General features: G+C 43.9%; 1 protein-coding gene across 2 annotated transcripts in view; it reads right to left on the reverse strand.

The window, feature by feature from the left end:
• Nucleotides 1–16,238, reverse strand: part of LOC115102584 (phosphatidylinositol 3,4,5-trisphosphate-dependent Rac exchanger 1 protein-like) — a 139,119-nt gene that overhangs the window by 20,665 nt on the left and 102,216 nt on the right. For both annotated transcript variants that reach the window (XM_029622685.2, XM_065005553.1), the window contains exons 21-31: nt 14,773–14,887; nt 14,432–14,616; nt 12,817–12,978; nt 12,391–12,601; nt 9,759–10,038; nt 4,779–4,985; nt 1,747–1,835; nt 1,529–1,611; nt 912–1,002; nt 622–747; nt 427–468 (exon numbers count right to left, since the gene is read on the reverse strand). In XM_029622685.2, coding sequence (XP_029478545.1) covers nt 427–468; nt 622–747; nt 912–1,002; nt 1,529–1,611; nt 1,747–1,835; nt 4,779–4,985; nt 9,759–10,038; nt 12,391–12,601; nt 12,817–12,978; nt 14,432–14,616; nt 14,773–14,887 — 1,591 coding nt within the window. The remainder of the gene's footprint in view (nt 1–426; nt 469–621; nt 748–911; nt 1,003–1,528; nt 1,612–1,746; nt 1,836–4,778; nt 4,986–9,758; nt 10,039–12,390; nt 12,602–12,816; nt 12,979–14,431; nt 14,617–14,772; nt 14,888–16,238) is intronic.

Here is a 16,238-nt window from a genome sequence, read left to right on the forward strand (position 1 = left end):
TCACATATACACTCTTCACAGGACATTTCAAAAACAGCAACATACAAACCATACGGAAGGCAGGGGACTATGCAGGTCATTAGACAGGCGGAGGGGTGGGGTTGAGAGAGAGAGAGAGGAATATAATGGAAAGAGGTGGGAGATAGGTTGGAGAAAGAGAGGTAAGGGAGGGGTAATTGCAAAAGAAAGAGGATATGACAGTGACAGACAATGAAAGAGAGAGGAGGGAAGGGTGAAAGAGGGAAGGGTGAAAGAGAGAGGAGGGAAGGGTAAAAGAGAGTGAAAGAGGGTATATGAGACGGATGGTTGACAGGATTTGGACAACCGTTATTACTCTCAACCCAAAACACTGACATAAATACTGCCTCTGTCTGGTCCCTCAGAGAAGTAAGACAATCAATCATCTAAATATGACACAAGGCTTACCTGTACATTTGAGCAGAGCCAGAAGCACCTGGTTCTTCCCATCTACAGAACAAGGAGGATTTTATTACCGGAGTGATCCACATGTGTTTCTGCGGTGTCTATGTGTGTGTGTCTGTGTTTGCTTGCGTGATGGGTGTGTTACACGTGGGTTTCTGCGGTGTGTGCATTTGTTACACGTGTGTGTGTTTTACTGACCATCCACAAATCGTTGCAGGCTCTCCACCAGTGTGTTAATTGAGCTGGGCAGGTTCCAAGGGTCCTCCTGGATGTTCTTGTGGATGATGTGACAGTGCACCATCCAGTCTTCAGTGTGACGGAACTCTGCTCCGGAAACAGGGGGTTTCAATGATTTGGTTAATTACCAATATAAATGTTATGAGAATTCTTTAGTATAATACATCTATACACACATTCTCAGTGAACCCTGACAAACTCTAAACAAACATACTCAGACATGTCTTACACACACAAAACGTAGCTGCTACCTGGCTTAGTGTGGTCAGGGTGAAAGTGCTTGGTCTCCTCGCAGGCCTTGGTCATGACGGGCCCTTTGAGCAGGCTGTTGATGGAGTCCACCTGCAGATGATAGTCATAACCAGTCAGACCTCAACACAAAGAGACTGGCCATAGTCTCTCAGCAACAGGAAACTAGGGCCCAGGAAATCGACGGGAGCCAAAATGGTGGTGTCCCTCGGGGAGTATGGGAGAGGTCAAAGGGCATGTGATATCGGTAAGAGTAGATGCAAGGAGGAACACATGTCTGTGTGTGTGTGTGTGTGTGTGGAGAGAAAGGGCGAGAAAGACAGGAAGACAAAGAGGAGAATAGAGAGATAGCACAACAAGGCAATGCACTACAGATGTAGACCAGACTGATTACTATTAACATGATGTTTCTGAGGGCTAATGGAAAAGGTGTGTGTGTGTGTGTGTACATGTGTACGCATAATATTAGTGCAGAACAGTATCTTCACTACACACGTGAACACAGTTTATTACAAAACAGAGTGAGAAGATTGAGAACAGCATTGCTACTGACTGATTACAGAGGTAATGGTAAAAGTAGTATTGTGGTAAAGATAGTGTTGTGGTAAAGATGGAGCACCTGGTTGAAAAGGTGCTCCAAACAGCCGTGCAGCTTGTCCTGCTTGTCAGAGGGAATGCTCATGTCACAGGGCAGCTCATCACCTGAGAGAGAGAGAGAGAGAGATGGAAGGGACATTGTGTACATTTTTCCACATAAGGCAAACCAACGTGATATTTTTTATCCTACAGGGGTATGAACATCTTTGTCTAGTCGTTACTTTATGAACTGTTTCTTACCTGAACCCATCTCATCACTCCCCAGGTAAGAGCTGTTGCTACGTAAACTTGTGTATGACAAGACGGAATCCCTATTACTGTTACATTCACTGAAAACACAGAGAGCGAGAGAGATGGTCAGAAACGGTTGAAAAACAAACCCAGAGTACATTCTTTCCCTACAGGAAAAAACACAAGGTCAAATGTGGAGTCTGACTTGTAATTATAGGAAGAGCGAGCAGTAGTCAAATGCTTCTTACAAACATCAACTTACTTCATTGGCATGACTAAAATGCATTCCACTATAATATCGTAAGGTGTGACCAATGTCCCAAAGAAGATTGTTAAAATAATAGATACAAGAAAAGTTGAAGTCAAATGATACTCAAACATGAAAGAAAATCAAATGCCTCCACAACACCAAAGTCTTTGCTTTAAAGGGACAGGTCAGAAAAATAATTACATTTAGATACGTTTCCATTTGGCAGTGGCTAGTTTAACAAAACCAACGTTTGAATTGCTGTCACTCCTTGTCCATAGACTGCTTTTAAGGTAAGGAAACAAATATGTAAATTTGCTGAACCATCCCTTTAACCTTTCTAGGGCAGGCGTTCCGCTAGCGAAAAGATACAATTGTTATTCACAGAATTAAAGATAGACTTCTCCTTAATGCAACCGCTGTGCCAGATTTCAAAAAAACTTTACGGAAAAAGCATAATCTGAGAACGGCGCTCAGAGCCCAATCCAGCCAGAGAAATATCCGCCATTTTGGAGTCAACAGAAGCTAGAAATAAATATTCACTTACCTTTGATGATCTTCATCAGAAGGCACTCCCAGGAATCCCAGTTCGACAATAAATGACTGATTTGTCCCATAAAGTCCATCATTTAGCCACTTGTTGTTAACGTGTTCAGCCCAGTAATCCATCTTCATGAGGCGCAGGCAGTCCAGACAAAAACTTGAAAAGTTCCATTACAGTCCTTTAGAAACATGTCAAACAATGTATGGAATCAATCTTTAGGATGTTTTTAACATAAAACATCAATGATGTTCCAACCGGAGAATTCCTTTGTCTGAAGAAAAGCACTGGAACGAGAGGTAACTCTGTCGGGAGCGTGCGTCATGAGACCAAGGCACTATGCCAGACCACTGACTCAAACAGGTCTCATGAGCCCCTCCTTTATAGTAGAATCCTCATTCAAGTTTCTAAAGACGTTTGACATCTAGTGGAAGCCGTAGGAAGTACAACTGGACTCCATAGACACTGTATTCGGTAGGCCAAGCTTTGAAAAACTACAAACCTCAGATGTCCCCACTTCCTGGTTGGATTTTTCTCAGGTTTTCACCTGCCATATGAGTTCTGTTATACTCACAGACACCATTAAAACAGTTTTAGAAAGTGTTTTCTATCCAATACTAATAATAATATGCATATATTAGCATCTGGGACAGAGTAGGAGGCAGTTCACTCTGGGCACGCTATTGATCCAAAAGTGAAAATGCTGCCCCCTATCAAATCAAATTTTATTTGTCACATACACATGATTAGCAGATGTTAATGCGAGTGTAGCGAAATGCTTGTGCTTCTAGTTCTGACAATGCAGTAATAACCAACAAGTAATCTAACTAACAATTCCAAAACTACTGTCTTATACACACACAAGTGTAGGGGGATAAAGAATATGTACATAAAGATATATGAATGAGTGATGGTACAGAGCGGCATAGGCAAGATACAGTAGATGGTATCGAGTACAGTATATACATATGAGATGAGTATGTAAACAAAGTGGCATAGTTAAAGTGGCTAGTGATACATGTATTACATAAAGATGCAGTAGATGATATAGAGTACAGTACAGTATATACGTATACATATGAGATGAATATCCCAAAAGAGTTAATGCTCAATAGTTATTCTCTAATTATCCCTACATTTTCAATGCATTTTAATAGGCAGCCCTACTGTTGTGAACATCTCTGTGTGCGTTGAGGATTAAGGAGCCAGAAGTAGCATTGTCATCGTGCATCGCACTTAAACAATTACTCTTGTTTTACTATAATCATCCAGCTTGGCTCAGCAACAAATTGGCCCACACTGTTAACTGGAAACCACAGGAAGACACTAAGCTTAGTGGGTTGTTTGTGAGTCGGGGTGTTGTCTCTATTATTGCCTGCCCTATAAACTGTGTGCATCTTAATGGGTCTGCCAATGGGATGCTGGATCATTCCAGTCGAGCTGGGACTGAAGTGCCAACCCTTACGTAAAACACACGGGAGTTTGGCCTTGATTATCTCCTCCGCATACACAGGCACTCTTGCGCACACACACATGCTCTCTGGGAGAGGGTTCCAAATTTAGTCGCACCTCATGGTAGGTTTGGAGCAGCCTACCCTCTCCAGATGTGACGAGACTGACTGTCTGAGAGACAAACTAGACTGATGGCTCTGAGATACAAATAATATTACGACAAAGATTATACACGTAACGTTAGGTAGCGAGCCAGCCAGCTAACGTTAGCTAGCTAGCTAATAGTACACTTTAACTTGAAATGAAAACAACTTTCTGACAAAATTAGAAACATGTAATATCTGAAAATGTAGCTAGCTAATCTTACCCGTATACATGGATGAACACTTCTCACTCTCTGTCACGGATGGCATGGTTGGCCTTAGTTTGAAGATGTAATCCGGAGACAGGCGTTTTGTCCATCTCCTCAGCTATCATACTGATTTCAAAACTCGATCTCTCGGCATGTCAAGCCCACTTATTATCTCAGCCAATCATGGCTAGCGGGAGGGTTGCTGACTTTTTCTGTGGCTAAACCAACTAGGCTCGTAATGTAACAATGTTATTCCTATTTACAGACAGCATACGGCACATGAATGTTCACATGTTCCAGAAGGCATTTCTGCCAAAAAAACACATTTTGATAAAAAAAAAGAAGTTTACATTCAAATGGCTCTACTGTGAAGTAGTGACGCACAACATTCACCTAGTTTCCTGAAACGAGTCACCATTAAATCTTGTCTTAAGTCTTTCTTATCTTACCTGTAGGAGTCCCTGTAGCTCATGGTGTCTTGGCCCGAGTCCTCTTGGTCCTCTTCCGTCACCATGAAGCAGACCCTTTTGATGCCCCCGTGCTCCGCCTTTTCCTGGTCCCCCTCTTCGGGGGTCACGGAAGGGGGCTGAATGGCCTCGTAGGCTGGGGACTCGCTGCCCTGCGGCTGGGTGGGCTCCGTGATGGACAAAAGGAGGCTGTGATTCCCGCCGCCACATTGGAGGAATCACATGAAAAATAAGAGAAAGGGAACTATATAAGAAATATTCTCATAATGTGTGTCTTTTATGCACACACACTTTGCTTTTATAAGCGCACACTTAGTTTACACACACAGTTAAGGTTTTCCCTCCTCTCAATGGGGTTGTGGTTTCACAGCCCATTCCTGCTTGCCCAGTCCATGAACAGTTTTGCACTGAAGAATTCCCCCATTTATGAGAGAGAGAGAGAGCGAGATAGAGAATGTGTATCAGAGCTATTCAAATCAAAATTTGTAACATAACAATAACGAGGCTATATACAGGGGGTACCGATACCGAGTCAGTGTGTGGGGGTACAGGTTAGTTGAGGTAATTTGTACATGTAGGTTGGAGTGACTATACATAAATAATAAACAGCGAGTAGCAGCAGTGTACAAAACAAATGGAGGGAGGGTGTCAATGTAAATAGTCTGATGTTGATTTTAAGCTGTTAAGGAGCCTTTTGGTCCTAGACCTGGAGCTCCGGTACCGCTTGCCGTGCGCTAGCAGAGAAAAGTCTATGACTTGGGTGACTGGAGTCCGACAATTTTATGGACTTTCCTCTGACACACAGCCTATTACAGTGGGGCAAAGAAGTATTTAGTCAGCCACCAATTGTGCAAGTTCTACCACTTAAAAAGATGAGAGAGGCCTGTAAATTTCATCATAGGTACACTTCAACTATGACAGACAAAATTAGAAAAAAAATCACATTGTAGGATTTTTTATGAATTTATTTGCAAATTATGGTGGAAAATAAGTATTTGGTCAATAACAAACATTTATCTCAATACTTTGTTATATACACTTTGTTGGCAATGACAGAGGTCAAACGTTTTCTGTAAGTCTGCACAAGGTTTTCACACACGGTTGCTGGTATTTTGGCCCATTCCTCCATGCAGATCTCCTCTAGAGCAGTGATGTTTTGGGGCTGTTGCTGGGCAACACGGACTTTCAACTCCCTCCAAAGATTTTCTATGGGGTTGAGATCTGGAGACTGGCTAGGGCACTCCAGGACCTTGAAATGCTTCTTACGAAGCCACTCCTTCGTTGCCCGGGCGGTGTGTTTGGGATCATTGTCATGCTGAAAGACCCAGCCACGCTTCATCTTCAATGCCCTTGCTGATGGAATGAGGTTTTCACTCAAAATCTCACGATACATGGCCCCATTCATTCTTTCCTTTACATGGATCAGTCATCCTGGTCCCTTTGCAGAAAAACAGCCCCAAAGCATGATGTTTCCACCCCCATGCTTCACAGTAGGTATGGTGTTTGCCTACGGAGCTGTGAGGGGAACGGCACCTCAGTACCTCCAGGCTCTGATCAGGCCCTACACCCAAACAAGGGCACTGCGTTCATCCACCTCTGGCCTGCTCGCCTCCCTACCACTGAGGAAGTACAGTTCCCGCGCAGCCCAGTCAAAACTGTTCGCTGCTCTGGCCCCCCAATGGTGGAACAAACTCCCTCACGACGCCAGGACAGCGGAGTCAATCACCACCTTCCGGAGACACCTGAAACCCCACCTCTTTCAGGAATACCTAGGATAGGATAAAGTAATCCTTCTCACCCCCCCCCCCTTAAAATATTTAGATGCACTATTGTAAAGTGGCTGTTCCACTGGATGTCTTAAGGTGAACGCACCAATTTGTAAGTCGCTCTGGATAAGAGTGTCTGCTAAATGACTTAAATGTAAATGTGTTCTTTGGATGCAGCTCAGCATTCTTTGTCCTCCAAACACGACGAGTTGAGTTTTTACCAAAAAGTTATATTTTGGTTTCATCTGACCATATGACATTCTCCCAATCTTCTTCTGGATCATCCAAATGCTCACTAGCAAACTTCAGACGGGCCTGGACATGTACTGGCTTAAGCAGGGGGACACGTCTGGCACTGCAGGATTTGAGTCCCTGGCGGCGTAGTGTGTTACTGATGGTAGGCTTTGTTACTTTGGTCGCAGCTCTCTGCAGGTCATTCACTAGGCGTGTGGTTCTGGGATTTTTGGTCACCGTTCTTGTGATCATTTTGACCCCACGGGTGAGATCTTGCGTGGAGCCCCAGTTCGAGGGAAATTATCAGTGGTTTTGTATGTCTTCCATTTCCTAATAATTGCTCCCACAGTTGATTTCTTCAAACCAAGCTGCTTCCCTATTGCAGATTCAGTCTTCCCAGCCTGGTGCAGGTCTACAATTTTGTTTCTGGTGTCCTTTGACAGCTCTTTGGTCTTGGCCATAGTGGAGTTTGGAGTGTGACTCTCTGAGGCTGTGGACAGGTGTCTTTTATACTGATAACAAGTTCAAACAGGTGCCATTAATATAGGTAATGAGTGGAGGACAGAGGAGCCTCTTAAAAGAAGAAGTTACAGGTCTGTGAGAGCCAGAAATCATGCTTGTTTGTAGGTGACCAAATACTTATTTTCAAAAAAATCATAAAAAATCCTACAATGTGATTTTCTGGATTTCTTTTCTCATTTTGTATGTCATAGTTGAAGTGTGCCTATGATGAAAATTACAGGTCTCTCTCATCTTTTTAAGTGGGAGAACTTGCACAATCGGTGGCTGACTAAATACTTTTTTGTCCCACTGTATATAGGCCCTGGATGGCAGGAAGCGCCTTACGATCAGATGCCGAGCAGTTGCCATATACCAGGCGGTGACGCAACCGGTCAGGATGCTCTCGATGGTGCAGCTGTAGAACTTTGAGGATCTAGGGACCCATGCCAAATCTTTTCATTCTCCTGAGGGGGAAAAGGTGTTGTCGTGCCCTCTTCACAACTGTCTTGGTATGTTTGGACCATTCTAGTTGGTTGGTAATGTGGACAACAAGGAACTTGAAACTCTCGACCCGCTCCACTACAGCCCCGTAAATGTTAATGGGTGCCTGTTTGGCCCACCTTTATTTCTGTAGTCCACAATCAGCTCCTTTGTCTTGCTCACATCTCTGACCTCCCTATAGGTTGTCTCGTCGTTGTCGGTGATCAGGCCTACCACTGTTGTGTTGTCAGCAAACTTAATGATGGTGTTGGAGTCGTGTTTGGCTACGCAGTCGTGGGTGAACAGGGAGTACAGGAGGGGACTAAGTACATGCCCCTGAGGGGCCCCCGTGTTGAGGTTCAGCGTGGCAGACGTGTTGTTGCCTACCCTTACCATCTGGGGAGGCCTGCCAGGAAGTCCAGGATCCAGTTGCAGAGGGAGGTGTTTAGTCCCAGGGTCCTTAGCTTAGGGATGAGCTTCGTGGGCACTATGGTGTTGAACGCTGAGCTGTAGTCAATGAACAGCATTCTCACATAGGTGTTCCTTTTGTCAAGGTGGGAAAAGGCAGTGTGGAGTGCGATTGAGATTGCGTCATCTGTGGATCTGTTGGGGCAGTATGCGAATTGGAGTGGATCTAGGGTATCCGGGAGGATGCTGTTGATGTGAACCATGACAAGACTTTTTTTTCTCCTCTGGTTGCACATGTGACATGCTGGTAAAAATTTGGTATAACTGATTGTCTGTTTGCCTGCCTTAAAGTCCCCGGCCACTAGGAGCGCTGCTTCTGGATGAGCATTTTCTTGTTTGCTTATGGCCTTATAGAGTTGGTTGAGTGTGTCTTAGTGCCAGCATCGGTCTGTGGTGATACGAATAAATGACTACGAATAATACAGATGAGAGCTCTCTTGGTAAATAGTGTTGTCTACCTCCGCAGAGCCTTAATATTAAACATCGTGCACCAGCTGTTATTGACAAAGACACACACCCCCACTCCTCGTCTTACCAGACGTAGCTTATTCTCTGTTCTGCCAGTGCATGGAAAATCCCGCCAGCTCTATATTATCTGTGTCGTCATTCAACCACGACTCGGCGAAACATAAGATATTACAGTTTTTAATGTCCCATTGGTAGGAAAATCGTAGGTCATCAATTTTATTATTGTTATGTTAGCGAGTAGAACGGATGGCAGTGGGAGTTTACTCGCTTGCCTATGGATTCTCAGAAAGCAGCCTGACCTGCGGCCTCTTTTCTTCTGTCTTTTATTCAAGCAAATTCCCGGGATTTGGGCTTGTTCCCGGGAAAGCAGTGTATCCTTCTTGTTTGACTCGTCAATGGAAACGATTCCCGTTCAAGAATGCAGAAACACAGCCGCCACACCGGCTGTATTTCTGTCTGCTTGAACGGTGAATAGCTCATATACAGATGAAAACATAAAATGACCCCAGGAATAAATAGAACGTCTCTCAGACATGCACAAATACAATATAGCATGCAAAATGGGTGACTCTTTCCTTTAAACAAGAAAAACAGGAAGCTGGACAAACAGGGGCAGGCCTCAGAAGACAGCCTGGGGACAACTGTTCCATAATATCTTGGCCTTTCAATTTCATGCAGAATAATAACACCCTTGATAAATACTGAGCTAAATTATATTGTATGCTAAAAAAAAGAAGAGAAATTATATATAGACAATAACCCCAAGCACACATCAAAATCCACAAAGAATTGATTAATTGGGCAAAAAAAATCTACATTTTGCAATGGCCATCTCAGTCTCAGGACTTGAATCACATTGGCAACCTGTGGTTTATAGATATATTTTTACTCGTCTTTATCAAGTGTGTAAACATTTTTGGAACCCCACTGTATATTTGGCCACATTAAATGAGCTCGCGGAACATGTCTGGCTCGAGGGCCACCAGATTGAGATCCCTGACGTACAATAGGTACTTGGCAAGGATTTTCATATATGTGTACTTACACGTCTATCTGGGTGACGTACTGCCTCATCTCTTGCACGGCGATGTTCAGGCGGTTGTAGAGGTGGATGTAGGCTTCCTGGATCTCCATGTCCTCCTGTTTGAGCAGGAAGCTGAGGCCATTCCCCCGGTTGGCTTGCTGCATCCTGTCTGGGATGCCCTCTCCAGAGCCCTCGATGTCCTCCTCACCATCCCCCTCCTCCCCGAGATCGCTGCAGCTGTAAGACGGGGCACCCATGCTAGTCACACAGTGTTGGGTGTGAGACATGCGAGACAGGTTAGCTGTGGGGAGAGAGAAAATAAATAGATGAATAAATAGGAGGTAAAGAAAAGGAAAGGAAGTGAAAGAGTATTAAAATAAGTGTCTACGTCTTTCAAATTTTTGATCAGAAAAGCTGCACGTCACATCTTGGAAGAGGGAGAGACAATCAACTTTCACTTCGAGACCTATACCTACACCACATGTTGAGCCTATCATTTTGACAAAAACAGTGTGCTTGTGTATAAAGGGCCCATTACACATTACGCTGTTCTATGTACATTCTACTGCCTTGAGAGTCATGAAAAAATGCCTGGAACATGATAAAAACACAGTGAATAATCATGTCTAATTCACAATTCTACTGCCTGATCTAGAAGCCTATGGGTGTAATGTTAGCACATAATAGCACAGGCTATGATTAAGTCGAGGAACTGAGGAGAGGGGAAGGTTGAAGAAATACTAACAATGCTAATCTTCCAGTCAGACATCTGGCTGTCTGTCTGTTGCAGCTTCCTCTGTCTCTTCCCGTCTTAGTGTTTTTCTGAGCCGTGTCAGAGCGGCCCGTATGACGGGCCGAAAGGCAGGCTACCAAAACCGCAGAGACCGACAAAACAGACAGGACAAGATGGGCCCATAGAGAAACATAATGTTCCATTTAATTCTGAGGATGGGGCCAAGGGCTACACCTGTAAAATATCTCTCCCGCCGACTCTCTCTCTCCGCTCTGTTTCTCTCCCTCTTCTCTGTCCTTCCCCCTCTCTTTCCCTGTCCATCTAAACAGAAAAAGTAATCCAATGATCACCTTCTCTCCCCTCACTTTCTGAAGAATATTCCACCCCTGGTGTCTTAGAGGGACCGCTTTGATGACATTCACCAACACCCACAGAGAGGATGGATAAACATTTCAGAGTGGGGGTCGCCTGAGGCTAATGGTTGTTTAATGGGAAACCAATGGAGACGATTAGAGTGGTGGGATTACAACTACTTTACCGCAAATGTACTGTGGGAGTTGTCACTATATGCGGCTAAAGGCTAATTAACTCAGTTTGTTTCATCACAAGAGCTTATAAAGTCATTTGTACTGTGGGATTTAATTGATCAAAGATGGTATTTAGTTGAAATTATCTCTTTGTTTTAAGCTTTAAAGTGGATTATAGGCTAGCTCTGCACAATGTTGTAAAGGGGATCTTTGCTATTGTTGGCAAAACTCAACTGGGACTAGAATTCCACAAAATAACAGAACTGGGGCATTGACACAACTCTACAGAGTTGGTATAGAGCTGTGTAGTATGTGTGCTGCTGTACTGTTGTTCTATTTGTAATCTAAAGGTATGTGTGTGTATGAGTGTGTACTATATGTGTGTGCATGTACAGTACAGTGGCAGTCGGTGCTGTTTAAGATGAGGGAGGGCAAATCTTTTTTATGAGCATGGCCTTATTTCTGTTATAGCCTAGCCTATGAATTAAAGTTTACAACGTATGTGCCCAGGTCGAGAGAAATTTGAGTCATCAAGGTGACAGACATTGACACATTCAATACCGCCTTGCACAATCTTACCTGCATCTAGCGGATCTAGGGTGTAATCATTGGTCCAACCGTTGCAAACAAGATTTTCTATTGGGCAGTTACACCAGCGGGCCCCAGTGGCAATAAATGAATACAACCAAAAGCTTTCCTAAGGAAGAGTTCCAGTGTTGGATAGCCATAGCCAGCTAGCTAACATAGATTTAGTCTCTGTTTGAGGAGGCTGGACTATCAAGCTGAATTCACCAGCTAAGTACGTGTAAAACATTCTCTCACTCTTACTATGCTTGACAATATGGAGAGTGGTACTCAGTAATGTGTTGGATTGGCCCCCAAACATAACACTTTGTATTCAGGACAACAAATGAATTGCTTTGCCACATTTTTTTGCAGTATTACTTTAGTGCCTTGTTGCAAACAGGATGCATGTTTTGTTATATTCTCCAATCACAGCCATTAAACTCTGTACCTGTTCAAAAGTCCTTCCTCTCTGGCAACTGCATCTTTGTAGTGACTGGGTTTATTGACACACCATCCAAAGTGTAATTAATAACTTCACCATGCTCAAAGGGATATTCAATGTCTTCTTTCTACCAATAGTGCCCTTCCTTGCAAGGCATTGGAAAACCTCCCTGGTCTTTGTGGTCAATGAGGCAAAATGTCAAAAATCCATGCAACTTATTATGTGACTTGTTAAGCACATTTTTACTCCTGAACTTATTTAGGCTTGCCTTAACCAAGGGGTTGAATAGTTATTGACTCAAGACATTTCAGCTTTTAATTTGTAATTATTAAGCACGCACACGCACACACACACACACACGTCTGCATTGTCTTCTCACCCCACCTTGGTTGGGGTCCAGGCCGTAGAAGGAGTTCTTGCGTCCGAAGCGGAAGCTGAAGGCCCTGCCGGACACCATGGTGGTCTTGGGGTGGGACACCTGCATCAGGTTGACGTGGCAGTTGGTGGGCACAAAGTCCATGCAGCCCAGTGGGTGGGTCAGTACGCCTGCCTGCTTGAATGTGGGGCACGCCTTTCTCCTCAGCTCCTGGGCAAACTGAAAACCACAGCTAATGAAAAAACGGTATATTTACCGCTATCACATAATGATGGATCAATAGTCGCTGCTGATCTGAGTGTCTGGGTGTGTGGCGGGGGAGGGGGAGAGAGAAGGAGAGAAAGAAGAGGGAGAAAGAGAGAGAACTTGAAGACTTTGTAGCTGCTCTTGCACTACAAAAGGGGCTATGATGAGGGATCCTGTAGCTCCTGTACCTGCTGGTATCTGCTGATTCGCCGGCGGATGCTCTCCAGCTTGGTATCACAGATGTTCCTGAACTCAAATTGGGGCATGGACATCACGCGGTCACTCTGCGAGATCAGCTGGCTGCAGTTACGCACAAAATGACTGTCGTCTCTTGCAAAGGCCTCCAGGATCTGACAGGGCAGAGTGTATGTTTTAAATCCCTTTGGGTTCACGTCTTCAAGTTCAAGTTATTTGAAATGATTTTTTTGCATGGAGAGAAGAGCATGAAGCAACCTGGGAACCATTCACTCCTATTGTTCTCATCATAAATGCTAAATGGTAGAAATCATGGCAGTGGTTATGCAATAAGGATAAAACCAAAGTGTTTATGCTAATGCTAGTAGACTACAACAAAGGACATTTCCTGTTCCTTGACGGCCAAAGAAGGCTTCAGGCTACAGTGACTATCTGCATTGACCCGTCCATTTTATTTATTAATTTTTTCTCTATGCACATTCTACACACTCACTCATCATTTCCACACACACACACACACGCTGCTGCTACTCTGTTTATCATATATCCTGATGCCTAGTCACCTTACCCCTATACAGTTAAAGTCGGAAGTTTACATACACTTAGGTTGGAGTCACTAAAACTTGTTTTTCAACCACTCCACACATTTCTTGTTAACAAACTATAGTTTTGGTAAATCGGTTAAGACATCTACTTTGTGCGTGACAAGTCATTTGTGGGCAGAATTGAAAAAGTGTGTCCGAGCAAGGAGGCCTATATACCTGACTCAGTTACATCAGCTCTATCAGGAGGAATGGGCCAAAATTCACCCAACTTATTGTGGGATGCTTGTGGAAGGCTACCCGAAACGTTTGACCCAAATTAAACAATTTAAAGGCAATGCTACGAAATACTAATTGAGTGTATGTAAACTTCTGACCCACTGAGTGATGAAGGAAATAAAAGCTGAAAGAAATAATTCTCTCTACTCCAAGATGGCATAGCAGTCGGACGTCTTTGTCGTGTCCCGTGTGTATATATATATTTTTTGCACACACTGTATATAGACTTTTTCTATTGTATTATTGACTATGTTTGTTTATCCCATGTGTAACTCTGTGTTGTCATTTGTGTCGCACTGCTTTGCTTTATCTTGGCCAGGTCGCAGTAAATGAGAACTTGTTCTCAACTGGCCTACCTGGTTACATTCTTAAAATAAAGTGGTTATTCTAAATGACCTAAGACAGGTGATTTTTACTAGGATTAAATGTCAGGAATTGTGAAAAACTGAGTTGAAATGTATTTGGCTAAGGTGTATGTAAACTTCCGACTTCAACTGTACATATCTAGCCCTGCCACTCCAGTATCCCTGCACATGATAAATATGGTGTTTGCACTGACCCTGTATATAGGTTTATTACTGATTCGTGTTCTTCCTATTTCTAGTGTTTTTGTTCTACTTAAAAAATATATATACTGCATTGTTGGGAAAGAGCAAGAAAGAAAAGCATGTCACTGTGCTAGCGTACATCACAATAAAAACATGAAAATAAACCACATACTGCTGCTAGCATGATAAGCGTAGTGTTGGCATGCTAATACTACAAAAACAGTGGACATGTGCTGTACCTTCGCAGTAAGGCTGAAGCAGCCCTTGGGCTCCACCATCTTCTCCAGGACGTGGCACTTGATGCCGGCTGTACTGACATACTCGTACACCACGCCGTGCTCCAGGTGCACGTTGTCCACCGTCATGCTCACCAGGGGCACCGTGTCATCAGACAGAGACAGCTGGCTCAGGCCCCCCCTGTAGTCTGGATCGGACAAAGAGACGCTTTTGAGTACCTACTTTCATGTACACAGCTGTTCGCAGACAGACACAAACATACACAATCTCACCATAGAAGTGTAAGGTACCTGATCCGTTCCCAATCTTTCTCTCACACACACGGTGAGGTGGTGTACAGTACCTGTTCCGTTCCTGCCGTGCTCCTCATCTATGTCTGAGCATTTCTCTTCTGCGCAGGCCTTGAACGAGCCCCCCTCCTCCTCCACGTCCTCAAACGCACGGTACACCCACTGACACTGACAGGACACATGGAGGACACACCAGGGTCAAACACTGGTGTGTTTGTGTCTCTAGGTGTATAATATGCGTGCATACATTCAAGTGTGTGTCTAGGTTTCTGTGCAAGAGTGTGCTTGGAATCACATGTGCTTCTCTGGCAGTTAAAGAAGTTGTGTGTGAATGAAGAAAGAGAGACATTAGGATGTGCTCCAAACGGAGTTAAGCCAGGTTAAACATCAACAAAGCAGGGGATTGGACAGGAGGAGCCAGGTTACACATCAACAAAGCAGGGGATTGGACAGGAGGAGCCAGGTTAAACATCAACAAAGCAGGGCATTGGACAGGAGGAGCCAGGTTAAACATCAACAAAGCAGGGGATTGGACAGGAGGAGCCAGGGTAAACATCAACAAAGCAGGGGATTGGACAAGAGGAGAGGAGCCAGAGTAAACATCAACAAAGGAGCTTCTAATAAAAGCACTCCATAGCAGAGGTGTGTACGAGTCAGACTCGAGTCACAAATATGATAACTTGCAACTGGACTTTCACCAATGACTCGTGACTTAACTTGGACATGAGCCTTTTGACTCGACCTGACTTGATACCCTCCCCAAGCCCAAATATATAAAAATATGCTATCAACTCTTCATTTATCGGATTACAGTTTGAATCGGACAGCAGCCAATCAAATTGTACCAGCGGAGAAAAAGTTGTGCGTGGCAGTGCAGAGGAACGTCTGCGGGGGAATTCAGATGGAGCCCTTGGAAAGATGATACCCAAAATTATTATTTACGGATATAAAGATGACGCTGTATCAACAAAAAAACGGATTGCAAAACGGATTGCAAAACAATCAGGAAGAAAATTAGACGGCGACGCAACAATTTCCAACTTTGTTCGGCATTTGAAGCTGCACAAAGAATGGTAAGGCGTGGCGAATATAGCCGACAGCTATATATTTTATTACTTTGCTAGTGTCATGTAGGCTAGCGTAACGTTAAATCAATGAGCCTCCACACAATCAGTGCGGGAATGTGATCATTGCACCCAAGATTGAGCTACAACTGGCTAGGCAGTTGGTAGCCTAAATCCTGCCAGATGTTCCTAAATCAAGGTTGGGCGATTGAGGTTATACGATTGTTTTACAAGCATACATCACCTGATTTCGCCCCATAGCGAACCTCGATAGTCGATCACAATAACATTTATTTGTTATACTCGAAACTCAAAGTTTAGGACTTGAGACTTGACACTTATCGGTCTTGACTTGGGACTTGCCTGTCTTGACTTGGGACTGGACTTGGGACTTGAGTGCTAAGACTTGAGAATTACTTATGACTTGTAAAACAATGACCTGGTCTCACCTCTGC

Source organism: Oncorhynchus nerka, linkage group LG20 (assembly GCF_034236695.1).
Source record: "Oncorhynchus nerka isolate Pitt River linkage group LG20, Oner_Uvic_2.0, whole genome shotgun sequence".
Lineage (NCBI taxonomy): Eukaryota > Metazoa > Chordata > Actinopteri > Salmoniformes > Salmonidae > Oncorhynchus > Oncorhynchus nerka.